The sequence below is a fragment of the Pollachius pollachius genome, assembly GCF_949987615.1.
Source record: "Pollachius pollachius genome assembly, chromosome: 17".
Classification (NCBI taxonomy): Eukaryota; Metazoa; Chordata; class Actinopteri; order Gadiformes; family Gadidae; genus Pollachius; species Pollachius pollachius.
Genome location: NC_136950.1, coordinates 20,573,870 through 20,593,839, shown reverse-complemented (window position 1 = coordinate 20,593,839; position 19,970 = coordinate 20,573,870). Strand labels below are relative to the sequence as shown.

Genomic DNA, 19,970 nt, shown 5'->3' with positions numbered 1-19,970 from the left:
CTGTTTTTCGATTGCAAACAGTTACATAATTGTTGGCTACTGCTAATGTATGTTAATGTGATGCATTAACATACATTAGCATTTAATGTTTTAGGGTTAATGTGTGACGATTAGCACTTCTCCAAGTCATCAGTGCATTGTTGTTTTTGTTAGAATATTTGTGAAAACCAGCAATGTTCCTGTCAACAACTTTTGTTTAAAAACAATCCCAATTATTCTGCATGGCTAAATACGACTTTAAAAATAAATGCTCAGGACAACACTGAAATAACAGTGCATTAAATATTAACCGCGCGCCCTTTCATATCCCAAAGACCTCGGCGCGTTGTTATGGCGACCCGACTGCGCGCATCAGAGGTCGAAGCATTACCCTGCCTAATTACTCCTAATCGATCGGCCCTGTTCGCCGCTAAAATTCAGAACCTTCCACACATCTACCTCCGCACTCCGCTCTCCGCCGGAGCGGACGATGGATCTGCTGCCAGCTCAGCGAGGCTCTCTGCATCAAGGCCACGTCCTCCTCTGACCCCTCCACCCCTCCTCCTCCACCTGCTACCCTGGCTCTGGAGGGAGACATCTCCAGCACCACGGACACGGGGGACTCAGCCCAGACTGCGGCTGCTGTAACTTGGAGGAGAAGCTATTCATCTCAAGTACTGCTGGGGCTCTCCCCTCTCCTACCCTCTCCTCTCCTCTCCCCTCTCCTCCTCTCCTAGCCTCTCCTCCCTCTCCTAACCTCTCCTCTCCCCCCTCTCTTAGCCTCTCCTACCCTCTCCTCTCCTCTCCCCTCTCCTAGCCTCTCCTCCCTCTCCTAACCTCTCCTCTCCCCCCTCTCTTAGCCTCTCCTACCCTCTTCCCTCTCTCCTCTCCTAGCCTCTCCTCCCTCTCCTAACCTCTCCTCTCCCCCCTCTCTTAGCCTCTCCTACCCTCTTCCCTCCTCTCCTAGCCTCTCCTCCCTCTCCTAACCTCTCCTCTCCCCCCTCTCTTAGCCTCTCCTACCCTCTTCCCTCTTCTCTCCTCTCCTAGTCTCTCCTCCCTCTCCTAACCTCTCCTCTCCCCCCTCTCTTAGCCTCTCCTACCCTCTTCGCTCTCTCCTCTTCTCTCCTAGCCTCTCCCCTCTCTCCTCTACTCTCTTCTCCTAGCCTTTCCTCCCCTAGCCTCTACTAGCCTCTCCTCTCCTCCCCTCTCCTCTCCTCTCCTACCCTCTCCTACCCTCTCCTACCCTCTCCTAGCCCCTCCTAGCCCCTCCTGGCCTCTCAGTCTTCCAGGGGATTGTGAAGATTTGGTTCTTTGTGCTCTGGGAGCTACTCAGGGCAGAAGGATAGTGCTAGGACGTGTTGGAATGCCCAGCCACAAGGTAGTGGTGTTGGGTTTCCAAATGTCCTCCCTGCATCCTGAAGCTGAAAACGCCTGACCCTGAATACTCCTCTATTCCTGCTCTATATCTGAATCCACTCTAAGTGTAGCATTGGATAAAAGTTCTCCTAAATTACTTAATTGCAGTTAACCTTAGTACTGATGTTTTTCTCTTATGCTGACCGACGGTGTGCTTTTTGTTGACTTGAAGCGAGTGATTAAGTAAAAAGTAATTTTCGTAATTGCTCCTTTCAAAGTCATGCTTGTATTTTGGCAAAGCATACTGAGCAATAACACGCAAAAATTAGTATTATTCATGAACTCATTTACAGATCAATGTATGCCAAATATGCAGACTCTCCCTCCGTCTATAACTCAATGAGCGTAATAAACCAGCCATTCATTTTGGTACTTTGATCGACTGAAAAGACTTACTATGTGTGTGCCTGTGTGTGCTTGTGTGTATGTGTGTGCATGTGTGTGTGCTTGTGTGTGTGTGCCACAGTGTGTGCAGCCTTGAAGTGAATACAATCGTGTCAAAATAGTTTATTGCAAGTCACTTTGATGAATTTGGCGCCTAAACTCAGCCATCACCCTTTCCCAGGATCGATAGCCTGCTATTTTTTTCCCACCCCTGAAGGCAGGCTCCGAGCCGGCCAGCGTGTTTCATTTGTTCTGCGGTCCGATCTCGAGATGGCTCTTAGCCGTGGCCTAGTTGTGGAAAAGGCTGAAATCAACCAGCCACCCCCAAACCGTGAGCGAGATTGAGCTTCGAAAAGCCAATGAAAGCCTGCAACTAACTCTCACAATAGCACCGCAGATTGTCTCTGTGTGTTTGTCTCTGTGTGTGTCTCGGTGTGCGTGTATTGATGAAAAAATAAGCAATTCTATTGCCAGCTCTTATAAATATTTGCTAGTAATTCCGCAGGTTTTCATCAAAAGAGAGGCGGACACAAGTTATACTGGATTTTCCTTTGGGAATTAATTAAGTGGTACCCATCTACCCATGTATCTGTCTCTTTTTCTAGATGATTGAAGATTGAAAGGGCTTTGTTGGCATTGAAAAAAAAAAATACACATTGCCAAAGCACAAAAAGTAAAGTAGTACCTATCAATGAACCAACTCAGGAGTACAGGGCTCTCAAGTTTTGAACTGACTTCAGAGTGAGATTCTGTTGGCGGGGGGGGGGGGTAACACAGACATGGTGACTAATGTATGATCGTAGGCATTATTGGCCCTTAACACTAATATTCAGAAACAACACTGCCTCAAAAGGCTTTTGGCTTAAGCAACACCAGTAGAGGCATATACTCTTCCCTGAACTTTTAAACATTGCAAACGTGTATAACATAATTATATATTTATGTGGCATTCAGTCCAATGCTTAAAATATATCTGTGGCATTCAGTAGGCCAATGCTGTGGTCAAGTGTGTAAAGTATGACCAAGTGTTTCTTTCTGTTCAATAGATAGAACTTTATCAATCCCCTGTAGGAGAAATTTGTTAATGTTTGTCCCTATAAAACAATAATGGTAAAAAAATAAATACAAAACACGACGGTAACTAAGTAAGTCAAACCGTCCAATCTGAAGGCTCTACTTAACCACTCCCCCTTCTCACTTCCACCAATGCAAAGCGAACAGAACTGAGTAGGGGAGGGCGTAGCCTAACTAGTTTGTGACGAACGACCCAGAGAAACACAACGCAAATTCAATGTGAACATGTATGAGGTTTTAATAAAAATCCCAGACGATTTTCAAATTCCGCCACACATTTTTTTAAAAGTGTCTCAAAAAGAGGGCATGTCTGGGCCAAAGAGGACGTCTGGTTACCCTACGTACGGGAAACACATTTGATTCCTACCTCTTCCACTGTTAAATAGCGGCGCAAATTGGTGGGAGCTATCCTGGTAATTTCTCTGCGTGAGAAATACGAAGTGTGACGTGTGAGCGTGTGCATGGGTTGAATTGTGTGTGTCTCACGCCGAATGCGTGAGACTTGAGAGCCGTGAGGAGTATGCTTAGAGGAAAGGGGAGTTTGCTGAAGCTTCACTACACGTTACTGAACTAATCGTACAGTTCAAATAACCGACATTTGACTCCAGCTTTGCCGCTAACAACAGCCCACAGCTAACAGTTGGCCCTTAATCCAGAAACTCGTTCCTACCTGGGGATAGGGCACAGGATCGAGGCTTAAGATAGCTTTGACTTCTCACACACACACACACACACACTGACACGCACGCACACGCGCGCACAAAAGAATAATCGTATCTTATCCCACCGTGAGTATATATATCCCTTATCAATCTATCGTTTGAGGTTGAGCGGGCACATTACCATCGACGAGGGCCCAGAGAGAATGTAAAGAGTTTGAGGCCGGACTCTTGGAACATTCTGCTGTAGATATAAAAATTAATTAGCGCGTAATTGCTTTCTTTGACTTGTAATGGGAGTATAGACCATGGGGAATTACCCCTCAGTCTCCTTACCAGGCAAGATGAACTTTTATTTTGAAAAGTTCAGCACTGCTCGGCCTTTCCATGTTAGAAGTTCAGGAGTGTGTTTTTACAGTTCTTCTTTCAGTTCCAGACTGTAAAAAGGTTGCAGGTTGACTAAAAGGTTAAAACACCTTCTCTTCCCCCCCCCCACCCAGCTCACCCGATCCTCTCAAGTGCTTGTCCTGTTCTTCCATAACTATTTTGGGATTTATAAGGATACGAAACGCCAAAATTCAATTAAAGCAAGAAGCTTCTTCAAATCAATCGACGATGCAGTATTCATGACGGTGCCTTGGTCGTGCCAAGCCCGCGATTGCTGCTGTTGCTGCCCTTTACGTACACTATTATTAAACAGGGCTGTTTGAGTGAAGGTCTAAAAGCATAGTTCTCTATGCATGACGGGCCAATGGACCTATTGTTCCGATGAGGAAGATGGCTGCGCTGCCCTGTGATGGCACGCGACCGAACAATGTCTGCTTTAGTGCTGGTGAATAATGGAGGAGAACGAGACAAAAGGGAAGAAGTCAACATCAGAGGTTTTTTTTTAGATTGTATTTATCGTCTCTTTGTTGTATTTCAAGAAATCTCTGCCTTGTCCATTTTGTCGTTTCCTCTGGAATTAAATATTCATAATCATGCCCCCCTCCAACAAACACAAAACAAAGAAACACACCGACAAACAGACACACACACACACACACACACACACACACACACAAACACACACACACAGACACACACACACACACACACACAGAAGGGGCCTTGAGTGTTTCTGAGGGGAAAATCGTGACAAATAGATTAGAAATTGGCTCTCATTCATTTTTAACCAGACACTCTTGTCTCTCCTTCTTTCTCTGATCCGCCTCCCTACTTTCTTTCTGTCTTTCTATAACTGCCTGTGCGACCATTGTTGTCCAATGTTCTAGGGTGTTCTTAAAGCAGGTACCCACCACGCGCTATTGGGTGTGTGTGTGTGTGTGTGTGTGTGTATGTGCGTGTGTGTGTGTGTCTGTGTGTGTGTGTGTGTGTGAGAGATGAGCAAAGTAAGAGAGCGAGAATAATATTGTTTTATATCAAACTGAATAACATTTTAAGTCTAAGGAAAATAGAATTCTCAAATTTGAAAATAAACCATTGTTCCTCTGTCACCAATTAAATGCTAAGAGAAACAGAGAGAGAGAGAGAGTAATTATTCTTATGAAAACAAAGAGAATGATTCTTTCATAATTATTTTAGACTGCACTCGTCTACGTTTGAATTCGAAAATAAACCATCACTGAGTTCCTCTGCCACCAATTAAATACTCCAAACGAGATTGAGAGGAAGGGAGAGAAAAAACGGGAAGTGATTATTATCTTTATATAACAAAAATATAAATGTTTTAACAATTATTAAAAATTGTCTGACAGCTTAAAAAATAAGCCACTAAATATCCCCAAAATTCATCACTAAATACCAGCAAAAACAAACAAACATCCCCAATGACTTTCATTAACAACAACCTCCAGCAGGGAGGCAACAACATTCACAATGTTTTTTAAAGGTCCCATATTATACCACCAGGTGTGAGTGTGATTAGCCGGTACAGGCCGTTTTGAAAATCGGCCTCTTCAGACATCACAAGTAGGCGTGTCCACCTAGACGTATGACGAATAGTAGAGCAACGTTTGCTACAGTCAACCAGCACACATCTAGGTGGACACGCCCACCTGTGATGTCAGAGGAGGCAGATTTTCAAAGTGATTTGTAACGGCGAATTGTAAGGGTCACCTTTAAAAAACAACCAAACTGCCCCATGACATGCATTACCAACGTCTTCCAGCAGGGGGGCGTTTTGACAACATTCACTTCCTTTCTTTTTTTCGTTTTTCTTTCGTTTTTCTCTCACCTGACGGGGCTGTTGCCGGCGTCCAGGTCCTGTGCGGTGACGGCGCCGATGATGGTGCCGGCGGGCGTGTCCTCGTACACGTCCATGAGGTAGGCGGGCTTGTTGAAGACGGGCGGCTCGTCCACGTCCAGCACGTTGATCTTCACCGTGGCCGTGTCCTTGAACGCCCCGAAGCTCTGGAAACGCGGGTCCAGGTGGGTGTTGGTGGCGTCCACCTTGAAGGTGTATGCCTTCTTAGACTCGTAGTCCAGGGGCTGAAGAAGGTAAAGGGAGAGAGAGGGGGGACAGAGAGAGAGAGGGAGAGTGGGAGAAAGGAGGAGGAGGGTAAGAGCGAGAGAGGGTAAGAGAGAGAGAGGGGGAGACAGGGGGAGGAGGGGGAGAGAGAGAGATAGGGAGAAAGGGGGAGGAGGGTAAGAGAGAGAGAAGGGGGGAAAGGGGAAGAAGGGTAAGAGAGAGAGAGGGGGGAAGGAGGAGAAGGGTAAGAGCGAGAGAGGGGGGGAAGGGGGAGGAGGGTAAGAGAGAGAGAGGGGGAGACAGGGGAAGAAGGGTAAGAGAGAGAGAGGGGGGAAAGGGGGAGGAGGGTAAGAGAGAGAGAGGGTAAGAGAGAGAGAGGGGGAGACAGGGGGAGGAGGGGGAGAGAGAGAGATAGGGAGAAAGGGGGAGGAGGGTAAGAGAGAGAGAGGGGGAAAGGGGGAGGAGGGTAAGAGAGAGAGAGAGAGAGAGAGAGAGAGAGGGGGGGAGAGACAGAGAGAGAGAGGGGGAGAAAGAATGTAATATTTGCATTTTGAATTAAATTGCGTTTCTGAATCGAGGGAGAATTGCACCTTTCGTCTCCAACTCTTTAAAATTCAGACAGAAGGGTTTCTAATTTTTTTTTGTAATTGCTTTTTTTGTTGCATTGACTAAACCCAGGCGCGAATCAACAAACAATCTAAATAAACGAGACGGGGAATAAAACACAATATGCCAAAAACCCAATCAGATACAAAGAAAATGAATCATTCCTTTTTAATTTCACTCCGCATCTCATCGCATCTAATTAAAAACTTCTCCCTGAGTGGCGGAGGGTTAATACTTTTCTCCAACACCTTCCGGAAGCCCGCGAACGCCGTAAAGGTCAGGAATAAAGTTAAGGTGGGGGGGGGGGGGGGTTCCTCAAAACAATACCAAAGACGGCGTTGAATGCTCGCGCCCTAATTGAATCTTCCCTCGCTGTTTTTAACAAGGGCGACCGGGTGTGACGCGTCGCTGACCTCACAAGGACGAAGCGCAAAGAAACTGGCGTCGCGGTCGGGTGTGTGTGTGTGTGTGTGTGTGTGTTCTTGTCTTTGTCTGTGTGTGTGGGTGTGTGGGGGCGGGCCAGGTTAACGACTCGCTCACCTCGCCGCGTTCACGGGAGGAAGGAGCAGAGGGAGGAGGAGGAGGGTGAGGAGGAGGAAGAGGAGTGGGAGGAGGAGGGGGAGGAGGAGGAAGAGGAGGGTGAGGAGGAGGAACAGGAGGGGGAGGAGGAGGAGGGCAAGGAGGGAGGAAGGAAAGTCAAGTCGATCCGCTTTTCCTTTTTTCCCTGTTCCCGTCCTTGTTCAGCAGAACGCCCTCCAATCCACCGCTTAGAGCGGGCCGTGTTCCGGGCGCCGACACCCCCCCTCCGGGTCAATTAGTCGGGGGGGGGGGGGGGGGGGGGAGAAAGAGGGGTGAGGAGGGGGAGGGCGGGAGGGAGGGCGCTGTAGAACGCCGAGCAGTTGCAGAGGTGTAAACACCCGCCAGAATGTGACACCCTGGCGTGTGCGTGCGTCTGCCCGTCTCCTGCTCGCTGGCGTGTGACCGAGCGCACGGCGTGCTTCGGTTTTTTTCTCGGTGGGCTTGCTCCGCAGCCCGTCACCCTCCAGCGCTCCGCTGGTCACATGAGAGACATTCGCTTTCTCGTGTACTTCAAATTGACTTACACGCAAACCACCGCACCGCACCGCCCCGGACCGAGCCAGTGCTATCTTGCTCGCCCTTTCCCGCCCTTACCGCCATCGACACCCCAACCCCACACACCCACCCTCCCACACACACCCCCACATACCCCCCAGCTGGGCGACGAGCAGGGAAACAGCTGGTAATTGCGGCTGATTAGAAAGAGAGCAGAAAGCTAAACGGAAAGATAAGAACACGAAAAAGACGGTGAATGAGACCGATGGAAACGGAATCGGCTTCGAGAGAGAGGAAGGAAAAAGAGTACGGTTTGAAAAGGTGAAACGTTTGTGTGAGTGTGAAACATCTCTGAGACACGTTGTGCGTCTCAAACATGAATACATGGGAGCCTCCGGGCCCAGTAAAGCTCTCCTTAGGCCAGGTTCTGCGGAAGATAACAGACGTCGACCGGCCTCAGCCGTCCATCGCCATGGTTTCCGTGGAATAACCACTCCGGCGTGGGCGGGCGAAGGAAACATAAATAAATACAGAAATAAAAAAACATGGAGTGAAACGGTGTGACGCTGGAACAAATCGGAAGGCAGGCGATCATTGACCATCAGCCCGGGCGATTGGTTTGATTACAGTGTGCCGGATGAAACCGTCTGCGAGCACCAGTAGTGTTCGTCGACGGGGGGAAGCTCTCCGGCTTCTCTTTGATTGCTCTACGTGAAAAGACCCCCAAACTTGCAGCGCGTAAAAAAAAAGACATAACCCCAACCCCCCAGATTGTCGTCGGTTACATCTCTCCCGCTGAGCTTTATAGTTCAATCGCTCACAAGTCCTCACACCGACCGTAAACCTCCTGCACAAGCAGTGTGTGGCCACAATGACGGAAGCACCATATATATATAAATATATATGTACAAGATCATCCCTCACCGCTCTTTTGCTGTATTTATTGCATCCCCGACGCGGCGCAGACAATATAAGAACCTCTATTTTGTCTCGCTCAAGGTGTGCGCGTGGGTCACACAAGGAGAGCAACACAACGGCAACACAACATGAGATAACGCGGCTAACTCTGCTAAACTATATAACACAACCGCCGAGAAGCCCGCCGAGAAAAAGTAGTGCAGGGTCCCCACTCTGTCTCTCCTGCCTGAGGAGTACAAGCTGAATACAAAAGAGGGGAGTGTGTACTGTAGCGTCCCTATTGTTCCGAACCGCGCGCTGGTTTCTGGAACGAGCAGGATGGGACATTTCGGCGCCGTCGTTAATCTTTTTTATCACTGATCCCCGCTGATCCCTCCCTGCACACATTTGAAACAAAAAGTTCTGTATTGCAACAGGGGCGGCGGTGCCTACGAGGATACAGCAGAGCTCAGCCGAAAAACCCAGAGTACAGGTGGAAGGGAAGGGTGAGGACGGGGACAGGGTGACGAGGTGATGAGGAGATGATGTACTGTGAGAGAGTGCCGGTGCCTCATTAGTCCCTGACGCCCCCCCCCCCCCCCCCAGGGAACGAGAGGAGAGAAGGGGACACCACTTACCAACTGTACATGCTGTGTCACTACAATTAGCCAGAGAGATGGTGGATTGCCCCCCCCAGTAGGAAGGAAGGACCCAAACTCTTTGCCCCACCATGTCCGTCTAATCCTGGGGTAATTGGCAATCGAAAGATGGAAACATGCAGGTGTGTGTTTGTGTAGTGTGTATGTGTGTATAAGTGTTTGTCTGTGTGTGAGTATGTGCGTGTGTGGGGGGGTGTATCTAGTTGTGTGTGTGTGTGGGTGTGTGTTTGGGTGTCTGGGGAGAAGGGTGAAGCAAATTGCTGAGGATTCAGATATTTTCTAAACACCTGCTAGAAGCTCCTTAAAATTCATGGATAGAAAAACTGGGCAAAAAGTAATTTATTTTGTTTATTTTTAACTCTCCAACTAAACCAGTAAAGTAACGTGGGATCTGGATACTGTGAGTGGACCACCCGGTTCCTTCCACCACTTTCATTGCAGTCATTTAGCATTTAGCTTTTTTTTCTTTATTCTCGCTGGCTCCAAATGCCCAAGTGGAACTTCTCAGCCGACAGCTGAAAGCCGGCACCGGATGAGAAAGGAAAAGTTTCCATTTAATTCAGGTTGAAAGGTATGAATTAATGTCTTGCAGCAGTGCGGACTCATCTGCACCCCCCCCCACACACACACACACACACACACACACACACATACACACACACACACACACACACTCACACACACACACACAGACACACACACACACATACACACTCACACACACACACACACACACACCAACGGGACATCCGCTATGATTAAACGTCAGGCCAATCTCAGAGATTAACTTTGTCGGGAGAGCGGGGGGAGGTCGTTGGAGATGGAAGTAGAAGACGAAGAAGAAGAAGAGGAAGAAGTGAAGGTGTGTTAATGGGGCTGACGAGCGTGTGTGACGGACCCAAAGGCGGGCGGCGTTGAGGCCAGGGCCACAGCCGCTAATGTCTCCCCGCCAAGAAAACGGTGGAAATAATACGGAAAATGGGTTCAGGGAGGGTAATGAGAAATCCTGAGCTAATGAGAGGAAGTGTGTCACGGCTTGACTGGGTGAAGGAGGGAGGTGTGGGGAAGGAGGGGGGGGGGAACGGGATCAAATCAGAATCAAACGCCATAGGGGAAATATCAGAAGTCATGGGAGGGAAGAGAGTTCTGATTCTGACGGATGGCGTGGTCTAATGTTTCCTGACACGACCTAGTTAGATGACACATGGCTGTGTGTGTGATCCTTGACACATTTGTCCCGGTAAACATCCATATGTTTACACGTTAATACCACAGCGAGTGAGCTGGCTGACGCCAGGGAAATGTTCCCAGAGTAACAACAACACAAGTCGCCGCAAACGCACGCACGCAAACGCGCACACATGGACGAGCAAACACGCACGCACGCACGCACACACAGACACGCACGTGCACACAAACGCCCACTCACACGAAAAAAAAACACATGCATCCAATTCAATATCAATACGTGCTGCGTACGCACTTACACACACGTAAACAGACACACACAGACACACACAAACACCACTCCAATCTCAATACGTAACTTCCTCACACAGATACAAGCCTGACACACGCAGAGACAAGTGTCAGAGCGACACATTCACAGACGGGGGCCCCGTCATGGCCCCATGTCTCCGCTCAGCTCCTGCACGGGTCCTCTCTCCTCCGCCGCCGCTGTCGCCGTCGCCGTCGGTGACGGAGTGTGCGCCGTGGAGGAAGTGTACCCTTGTAGTAGCGACGGAAGTTGCAAAGAGAGGAAGTGGCCCGTTTCCTCGGCGGTGTCGGCCGCGGTGCTCTTCAACATCACAACACAACGCACTTGAAATTCCAGACAGGCGCCGCGCCCTTTGATATGTAAATGTGCACCTTCGTTGCACTGGCAGCGACGTTTGAATGGGGAAACTGCAAGCTCTTTTTTTTTTTTACTCCCCCTGACTCCAATTGGTTCAAACCGGCTGGGTTCCGAGGGGAATGTAGTTAATTTAATCTGGTTCGGCACGCGCAATCTACCAGGTAGAGTGGTGTTGTTTTTTTGTGCGATTGTTGTTGCATAAACAGCGCTTGTATCGCGTGAGTGTTTTATGTGATGACTGCGGCGCGATGGAGCTACGCTATTGAAGCTTTTGATGTTGTGCTGGTGAAAATGTGCTAGATGCTAGATGCTTGTGTTGTTCTTGTGTCAGGTCGTCCGGTCTATGTTTCAGTCGATCCGTCCACCTGTCTGCCCGACCGTGATTTAATCTGTTCCGAGGCATTCCCCTGGTTCCGATCGCTCGCTGCGGTGAGAAGGTTCTCGCGAATCGTTAGTTAGATAGAGCCGTTTATTTTGGAGGTGAGGGGAACGGGTGACATTCATTTTTAATGGAGGGGGGGGGGCTGTTCAAGTGGAGTTCAGTGCTACAATAGCAAACCACACACCCCCGCCTCTCCTTGTGAGGCCCTGGGCGGAACCCAATCTCTGATCGATCAGAGAACTCGCTTTCATTGCCCCCGTGGTGGAACGAGCGTTTACAGGTCAGCTGACCAAAATGGTAGAGAGTCATCATCATCATCATCGTTACGATTCAACGCCAGACCGTGGCCACGTTTGAATCGGCTCACTTCATTCCCTCATTGCCCATCGTCGAGATAATGATCTCATCATCCGGGCGCTGATTATGGGCTTGAGAATCAATCGGTGTGACGGGTATTGGCTGTTTCTGCCGGGGCCATCTCGATTGGCTGAATCGGATGCCAGTGAAAAACGCAGTGCATCATGGGACGTAATGGAGAAATAAGTGTGCAGCTGTTGCATACTTATTTTACAATGCATTATGGGTATTAGGAAGAGCACTATAGGGATCAGCTTAGTAGAATCACATTAAAAACAAAGGCAAAATGGTGAAATCCTAAGTATATCTATAGGGGCGAGTGTACCGGTGTGAACTGAGTTGTTCATTTGAACACGTTCATCGTCGGCGTTCTGATGCATCACACTGGTAACCTGAGGAAGACGAGTTCAAAGCCGAAGACATCTTGAACAATGCTTTTTAATCTGGGGGATGCGGAGCCGCTCCTCGATGCCATTAACGACTGCTTTATATATTCACAATACCACTTAGGAATCATTTACCCCCTCCGCCCCCCCCCTCTCCCTCCCTCCACTGCCACCCGCGTTTGATTCATCCCTTGCGAGTAAATCAAAGCCGATGTCACACACACACACACACACAGGCACACACACACACACACGCACACAATCACAAACACACAGACGGTCACACAAACACACGCACACACACATGCATGCACACACAAGCACACACACACACGCACAAACACACACACCTAATTCCAGTCCTGTGGCTCAAAGCGATCCTCTACAAACATCAACACCCGTTGGAGAGCGGCCGGTCTCTGAACGTTTTACTCCGGCGATGGGAGAGTCCGTAGAATCCCACAGACTCACCGCCTCCAAACGAATTAAGAAGAGAGATACGTCGCCGTCAGACACCCAGAAAACAGATGTTCCCAGCACTCTTTTTTTAAAACCTGCAAACATGCGAGCCGGATGTAAATTCAGACTCCACGCGCGAAGCAGGCGAACGCATATCATGAACAGCTCTGCAGTCTCACAGCGTTACCCAGCATCCTCTCTGATCCAGGGAGGAGGGAGCCATTGGAGGCGGGGGGGTGGGGGGGTTGACCCCCCCCGGACGCACGGCCACCTCCCCGTCAGCACAACGCGCCCCCCCGCCCTTGAGGGCCGGGGGCCTGGCTCCCCTCTGGTGGGGGGGTGGGCCCTGGGGTGTGAGGAGGGAACCACTTTGACTTTATGGGGACGCCTTTAGAGACGGTGGCCTAGTTTGTGTGTTTGCTGTTCGGTCCTTGGCTGGTTCCAGTGCGGAGGGTTGTTGTGTTTGATGAGCACGGAAGTTTACTTTGTGTGTGTGTTGGTGTGTGTGGATGTGTGTGTGGGAGGGTGTTTGTGAGTGTATGTGTGTGTGTGTGTATGTGCGTGTGTGAGTGTGTGTGTGTGTGTGTGGTTGGGTTGGTGGGACTATTTAAAAAGATTATCTTTTAGAATGACAACGTTCCATTCAAAGTAGGACGTTTTTGTTGATTGTGTGTGTGTGGGTGTGGGTGTGTGTGTGTGTATGTGGGTGTGTGTGTGTGTCTGTTTGTGTGGGTGTGTGTGTGTATTTACGTGTCGTGTATCTACATGTGCGTCCAAGTGTGGAGCGTGTCATGTCTGGAGGAAGAAGTGGAGGAGGAGGAGGAAGAGGAGGAGGAAGAGGAGTAGGAAGAGGAGGAGGGGGAGGAGGAGGAAGAGGAGGAGGAGGAGGAAGAGAAGGAGGAGGAGGGGGAGGAGGAAGAGAAGGAGGAGGAGGAAGAGGAGGAGGAAGAGGAGGAGGGGGAGGAGGAGGAAGAGGAGGAGGAGGAGGAGGAGGAAGAGGAGGAGGCTGGTGTCGCCTGTGAGGGGCTCATCATCGGGAGGGGGGGGGGGGGGGGGGGGGGAGGGTGCCACTCCAAACAGAACAGGGTTAGCTTACGGGCGGGGCCCCCAGGTGTTGGTTCAATCCATTACGCCCACAGCCCCGGGGGCCACAGAGGGAGAGACGGCTCTTCATCCCCCCCCCCCCCCCCCCCAGCCAGTCTGTCATTCACTGCTGCCGCATCTCTGCTTGTTTAGTTCCTTTCTTTACTCTCTCTCTTCCCTTGCTTTCCCTCGCCCTGCAGCGCACAACACTCGCACATGCGCACGCACATGCACACACACACACACAGAAGCAGATCGCTGGGAGATAAGTACACTCATAAATGAAGACTCACTCATTCACACACACGCAGACACACACACGCACGCATACACACAGGCATGCATACACACACACAAAAGCACACACACATGAATGCTCGTGTGCAAACATACGGGCGAAGATACACACACTCAGATGGATGACATATCTCAAGGCCTCTCTCTCAGACATTGCCAGACTAACTTTCATTAGTCACAAAAGCAAAAATGCACACGCACAAAAACATATAGACACACAGATTGACAAACGGATTGAACACGCTCAAACGCACAACCACACACAACCACACACACAAACACAGATTGACTAACTCCCCCCCCCCCCCCCAATCTCTCACCGACAACAACACAGAGCGCATTGACTGTTTGATCAGATGCTTTCCATACTTTAACTTGAAGTGTTCTCTCTCTCTCTGTCTGTCACTCTATCTCTCTCTGTCTCTCTCTGTCTGTCACAATATTTTGGTCGGTCTCTCTCAGTCTATTTCTCTCTATCTCTCTCTCTCTATGTGATTCTCTCTGTCTGTCACTCTACCCCTATCTCTCTCTCTCTGTCTCTCTCTCTCTCTCTCTGATTCCCTCTCATTCATAATTTGCTTACCATTGGATCTCGATGAATCCAACAGTAAGTAGGTCAATCCTACATTATTTAACCTTAGGATCTCAGGTTGGCAAAATGGCATTAACACTATAAATAATAATAAATGATAGTAAATATGTGGGTTACACACACACACACACACACACACACACACACACACACACACACACAAACAATCTCCTTCTTCGAATGGAACGTAGTCATTCTAATCATTCATCCTTTTGAAATAGTCTTTACTACTGTAACAGAAATATCAAAACCCGGAGAAAGCGCTATTGAATTCAGTATCCAACATGTAATCATCGCCCCTTCTATTTTTATTCCCTCATTCTGTCGTAAAAAGATGGCTTCCCTCATCTGCGGTGTCACTGGCACATTACTCATGGGGAGCACGGCGGCATTGCTTCAGCTCATCAGTACTAAGAGCCCAGTAAGAATTTAAACAGTTCCTGCGAAATGATTCACTGTTCAAACGGGCTGCGCTAATGACACTTCTGATAGAGAAATTAGGGATCGGACTGCGTCTGCCTTTAGTGGAATTAAGGTTCTTAATTGATGGCAGCCGAGACTAGGAAAACAGGGCGACTCCGAGGGAGCGAAGCCAAGAGCCGTGACTTTGAAAAGTGGGGAAGTGTGTGTGTCTGTGTGCGTGTGTGTGTGTGTGATGTGTGTGTGTGTGGGGGGGTAGTGTGCTGGTGTATAGGTGGGATAACTTTGACTCTCCCTGCTACGTGGTCATGCGTCAGCGATCTTGCTGGGGAGGGCGGGGGGGTTAAAGCTATGATGGATCGCGGGCATCAGAGATTCTGGTTTGGCTAAAAGCTTTCTGTTTGAAATGTCACGAAACGCAGAAACATCGATCATTTGAATGTGTTCTTTGTCGACGAAGGCAAGGAACATCTTGCTCAACTAGGGATGAATGGTTAGGTGTGGTCTTTTTTAAGATACACAAGCAAACATCAAACATTTATTGAGTCTCGGAATACACTTCTGTGTGGTTCTGTGCCATATGTTGAAAGCAGAGGGAAGATATTTTCCATTCCCGGTGAATTACTGCGACCATATTCTTTTTAGAGACTCACCGACCTACGTCACAATCAAAGTCAGCACGATTAAGCTAGCCTATTTCCCATTCATTATATCTGCAATTAATAAACACAAGATTTCAATTACGTGTCAACTGAGTTGTTAATCTGTGTCACCTTCATCACATGACAGCAGGGGGGCAGCAATCATTTCAGAAGTGCAGGGTCGAAATGTAAAGGTTCTTTCTCCTCTCTCTGCTCTCTATTTAAAGCATTGAGGTAGCCTACATACAAGTTTTATGTTGTTTCACTGAATTGATTCGCCCCAAAAAGAATCCTACACTTCAACAAGGTAAGGCTCAATCAAGGAGTAATATGTAGTCATATAAACTTGGTGTGTATTCATATACATCATGCCATGACACTGAACAGAGGGAATTTAGATTAGATTCAGATAATTTATGAAAATAAACAGAGCAAGAAATTAATTTGCAAAGATGTAAGATTGGTGGTAGAAAGTATGCTAAACTGCGTGTAGAAAATATGATGTTCTGCCCTCATCTTCATACACCACTAGTCTTTATGTTACAGCTACGGTGGCAAGTGAAGTGAAAGACATTGAATCTGACTCAATTGATGCAAATATTCACCTGCGTGGACAATTGGCTTTCCGTATTTTCTAAATGTAATAGTACTCTTTTGTCATCTGAATAGTGAAGTTTACCTTTAGCCTGCTTCTTACCAAGGTAGGGATTTGAAAGAGAGAGAATAAGACAATATGAAAAATAATCAAAGAAATAGCCAATATATTATCTAAACATTTCATTTTTGGGAAAGGGGTAGGCCAGGTAAAAAGTAGCCTAGAACTCTAGACAGAAAGGATACCGTTTTGCAAATACCGGTACCAAAGGAAAAATTTCTGCATCTGGTCAATATTGTTTCAAATGATGAACTAACCTAGAAACGAGCTATACCAACATAGTTCAAGAAAGTTGCACTCCAGGGTATTGCTGTTGCTTTGGTCAAACAGAGTAAACATTGAAGCGACGATGAATGCAGAATAGCGGCGTTGCCATGATAATCTACCGTAATGGTTAGAGTTGACGGGAATGAATGATGCGTCAGTTACCGTAAGTATGGCAATCCAGGGGCATTTGGGTCGTTGCAGTGTTTTGCTTCCTAAAAAACACATGGGAGAAGGATGGGAGAGGGGGTGATGGCGATTGTCTCCCTGGGTCCCCTAGTTCAAGCGCCCTTGCCTTACGGCAATGAAAATAATAGTTTAGTACCTTTCACTGTGTTTTATACACCTGGCCCTTCTCCCCCTCCACACTGGTAATGGGTTAACACACTTAGCCTCACAGACACACTCACACACACACCGCCCATCTCACACACACACACACACACACTAGAAGGAACACGAGGTGCAGTATTTAAATCATTGCCCTCGAATAAACCCAATGACAATCAGACCACCTGTTCCTCCTCTAACCAATGGCTCGCTACGCTGCAAAGAGTAATTAGGAATTTTGGCAAGCCTCTCCTGGTAGCTCGCTCGTGTGCTTTACAGCAACGCCAGGAGAAGTAAGCAAAGATAGAAATGAACAGCCTAACGCGTTGGTCCCAAGGGAGTTAGTGAAGGTGCTTTAGGGCTGTGATGGTGAGGTTCGCTCATCGGAGGAGATACCTCCGGCATCGAAAGTGAAACAGTGTTCGGACGGTGATGCATTCAACTGCAGTTCTTTGAAATATGAGTGCAAATGTACAATATATAACACATATATTGTCATATTAGAGTAACATAACAGAGTAGTATGCATTGTGAGTGAAAAAGTTTTTGTGTTGTTTGGACATATCAGACTGTAGTACTTTGTACATTTGCACTGCAGTATTTGTTCGTGTATGTGAAGGTTATTCAAATCTAATTCCTCTGTCTTTAGAATACGTTTAAACATGGTTTTCAAGAGAGAATCATCACTGAGTTGTTGTGTGTTTGTGTAATGCATCGATGAATGTGTAGTCTTAGTGTTGAGGATGTATGTGTTGTGTTTGTATGTATGCATATGTTTGCATACTCATGAGCAGGCCAATGCAGGTGTGACGAGTATAATATATATTTGAATTTCGAGCATAGGTTAGTTTATATGTATGATCTGTTATGTAAGTGTTGGGTGTGCAAGCATGCGCTTGTGATTTGGTATGTTGTACATTACATTTACATTTACATTTAGGGCATTTAGCAGACGCTTTTATCCAAAGCGACTTACAATAAGTGCATTTGTTACAATAAGTACATTTGTCATAAGAAGTGAAACAATATATCGCTGTCGGTACAGTAAAGACGTTCATAGAACCAAGTGCAAGTATTACAATCGCTAGGCTAACCCATTCCCTGTGTAAAGCAGCGATAGCAGCTACTGTAGATGCTACACAATTAAGTACCTTGAATAAGTGCAATGTACAAGTGCCAGGACGTACAACATTCAATGGTGGCTGTGCATTGGTTTCTATGCAGAGTCGAGGTGAACTCTGAACAGGTGAGTTTTGAGTCTTTTGCGGAAGCTGGTGAGCGACTCTGCGATCCTGACGTCGGTAGGGAGCTCGTTCCACCACTGAGGTCCCAAAACAGAGAAAAGTTGTGACTTCGCTGATCGACCTTTGCTTGCTCTTAGCGATGGCGGTACCAGACGTCCAGCTGAGGTAGTTGAGCGGAGGGATCGAGCTGGGGTGTGTGGCTTTACTAATGCTTGGAGGTAGGCAGGGGCAGTTCCATCGACTGCCTTGTAAGCCAGTACCATCATCGTGAATCTGATGCGAGCTATTACAGTGTGCATATGTTCCATAGGCTAGTATAAAGGCACATGCTTTGTGTCAGTGTTGAGTGCGTGCATCTGCATTTGCGATGGGTCTTACCGTTCTACCTTTCTTAAAGGACCCCGTGTGTGTGTTGTGTGTCAGTGTTGTGTGTCCATGCACGCTTTGTGATCATGTCCTGTTCTCAACTCTTCCAGGACTGCATCTATGTGTTGTGTGAAAGCGTCTGTGTATGTATGTGTGCAGGTGTGTGTGTGTGTGTGTGTGTGTTAGTGTGTGATTCTTTGTGTGACTGTGTGTGTGACTGTGTGTGTGTATGTGTGTGTGTCTGTGTGTGTGTGTGGGTGTGTGTGTTTATGTGTGTGTGTGTATGTGTGTGATTCTATGTGTGTGTGTGTGTCTGTGAGTGATTCTGTGTGTGTGTGTGTGTGTGTGTGTCTGACTCGCCCGCTACCTGCCTCTCGCGGGCCGCTTCCCCCCCCCCCCCCCCCCCCCCCCCTGTGCGCCCCCCTCCCCTGGTTCCGCGGCCGTGCCTTGGCCCATTGTCTCCCGTAATCTGGTGTTCTGCAGATGGGATCCGCGGGGCCCCCCCCCCCGCGGGGCCCCCCCGTGGCTTGTTGCCGCCCTGCCTCTCCCACTACAGCCACTCTGTGAGCCCATTAGCCGTCCTGATCCTCTTATCCCCACCTCCCCGGGCCCAAGCGCCTCGCCCCGAGAGGGGGCCGCCCGCCGCCCAGGTAGGGTTCGCTGGGTGGCTGGTGTTGTCGTGGTGTCTCCGCTGTCTCTGCGTCTGCCTGTGGCTCTGTGTGTCTGTCAGTCTGTCTCTCTGTCTGTCTGTCTGTCTGCCTATCTGTCTCCGTCTGCCTGTGGCTCTGTGTGTCTGTCAGTCTGTCTGTACGCATGCCTGTTTGTCTCTCTCTTTAACTCTGTTTGTCTGTCTGTCTAATCTGTCTGCCTATCTGTCTCTGCCTCTCTCTCTCTGTCTGTCTGTCTGTCTGTCTGTCTGTCTGCCTATCCGTCTCTGTCTCTCTCTGTCTGCCTATCTGTCTCTGCCTCTCTCTCTGTCTGTCTGCCTGTCTCTCTGTCTGTCTCTCTCTCTCTCTCTCTCTCTCTCTCTCTCTTGCCCTCGTTTCTTCTGTCGTTCGTTTCTTCTGTACGATCCTACGATCTTCAGTACGGTCTTGATCCTCTTTTCTGTCTATCAATCTTTCTTTCTGTCTCTGTCGTTCCATCTGTTGTTCGCTTCACCTTGGGTTTGTTTCGTCTCTCCTTCTTCCCTTCTTTCTTCTACCTTGCTTCCTTTATCTCTGCATCGTGGGGGCGAGATGGCAAATTTAGACTGAGATGAAGGAAGTAGACACAAGAGAGAGAGAGATAAAGAGGGATGCGTGTGTGAGAGAGCGAGAGAACGAGAGCGAGAGTGAGAGAGTGAGAGAGAGAGTGAGAGAGAAAAAACGCGCGGGGTATACAATACATTGTTTAAACACATTTGCTCCACTTTTCCTCTG

The 19,970-nt window shown here is 48.3% G+C and overlaps 1 protein-coding gene across 1 annotated transcript in view; it reads right to left on the bottom strand.

Moving 5' to 3' along the window:
- LOC307088962 (cadherin-12-like) overlaps nucleotides 1–19,970 on the bottom strand; it is a gene marked incomplete at both ends in the record, with an annotated part of 78,670 nt that overhangs the window by 21,916 nt on the left and 36,784 nt on the right. The window contains one exon of the mRNA XM_079755042.1: nucleotides 5,749–6,002. Coding sequence (XP_079611168.1) covers nucleotides 5,749–6,002 — 254 coding nt within the window. The remainder of the gene's footprint in view (nucleotides 1–5,748; nucleotides 6,003–19,970) is intronic.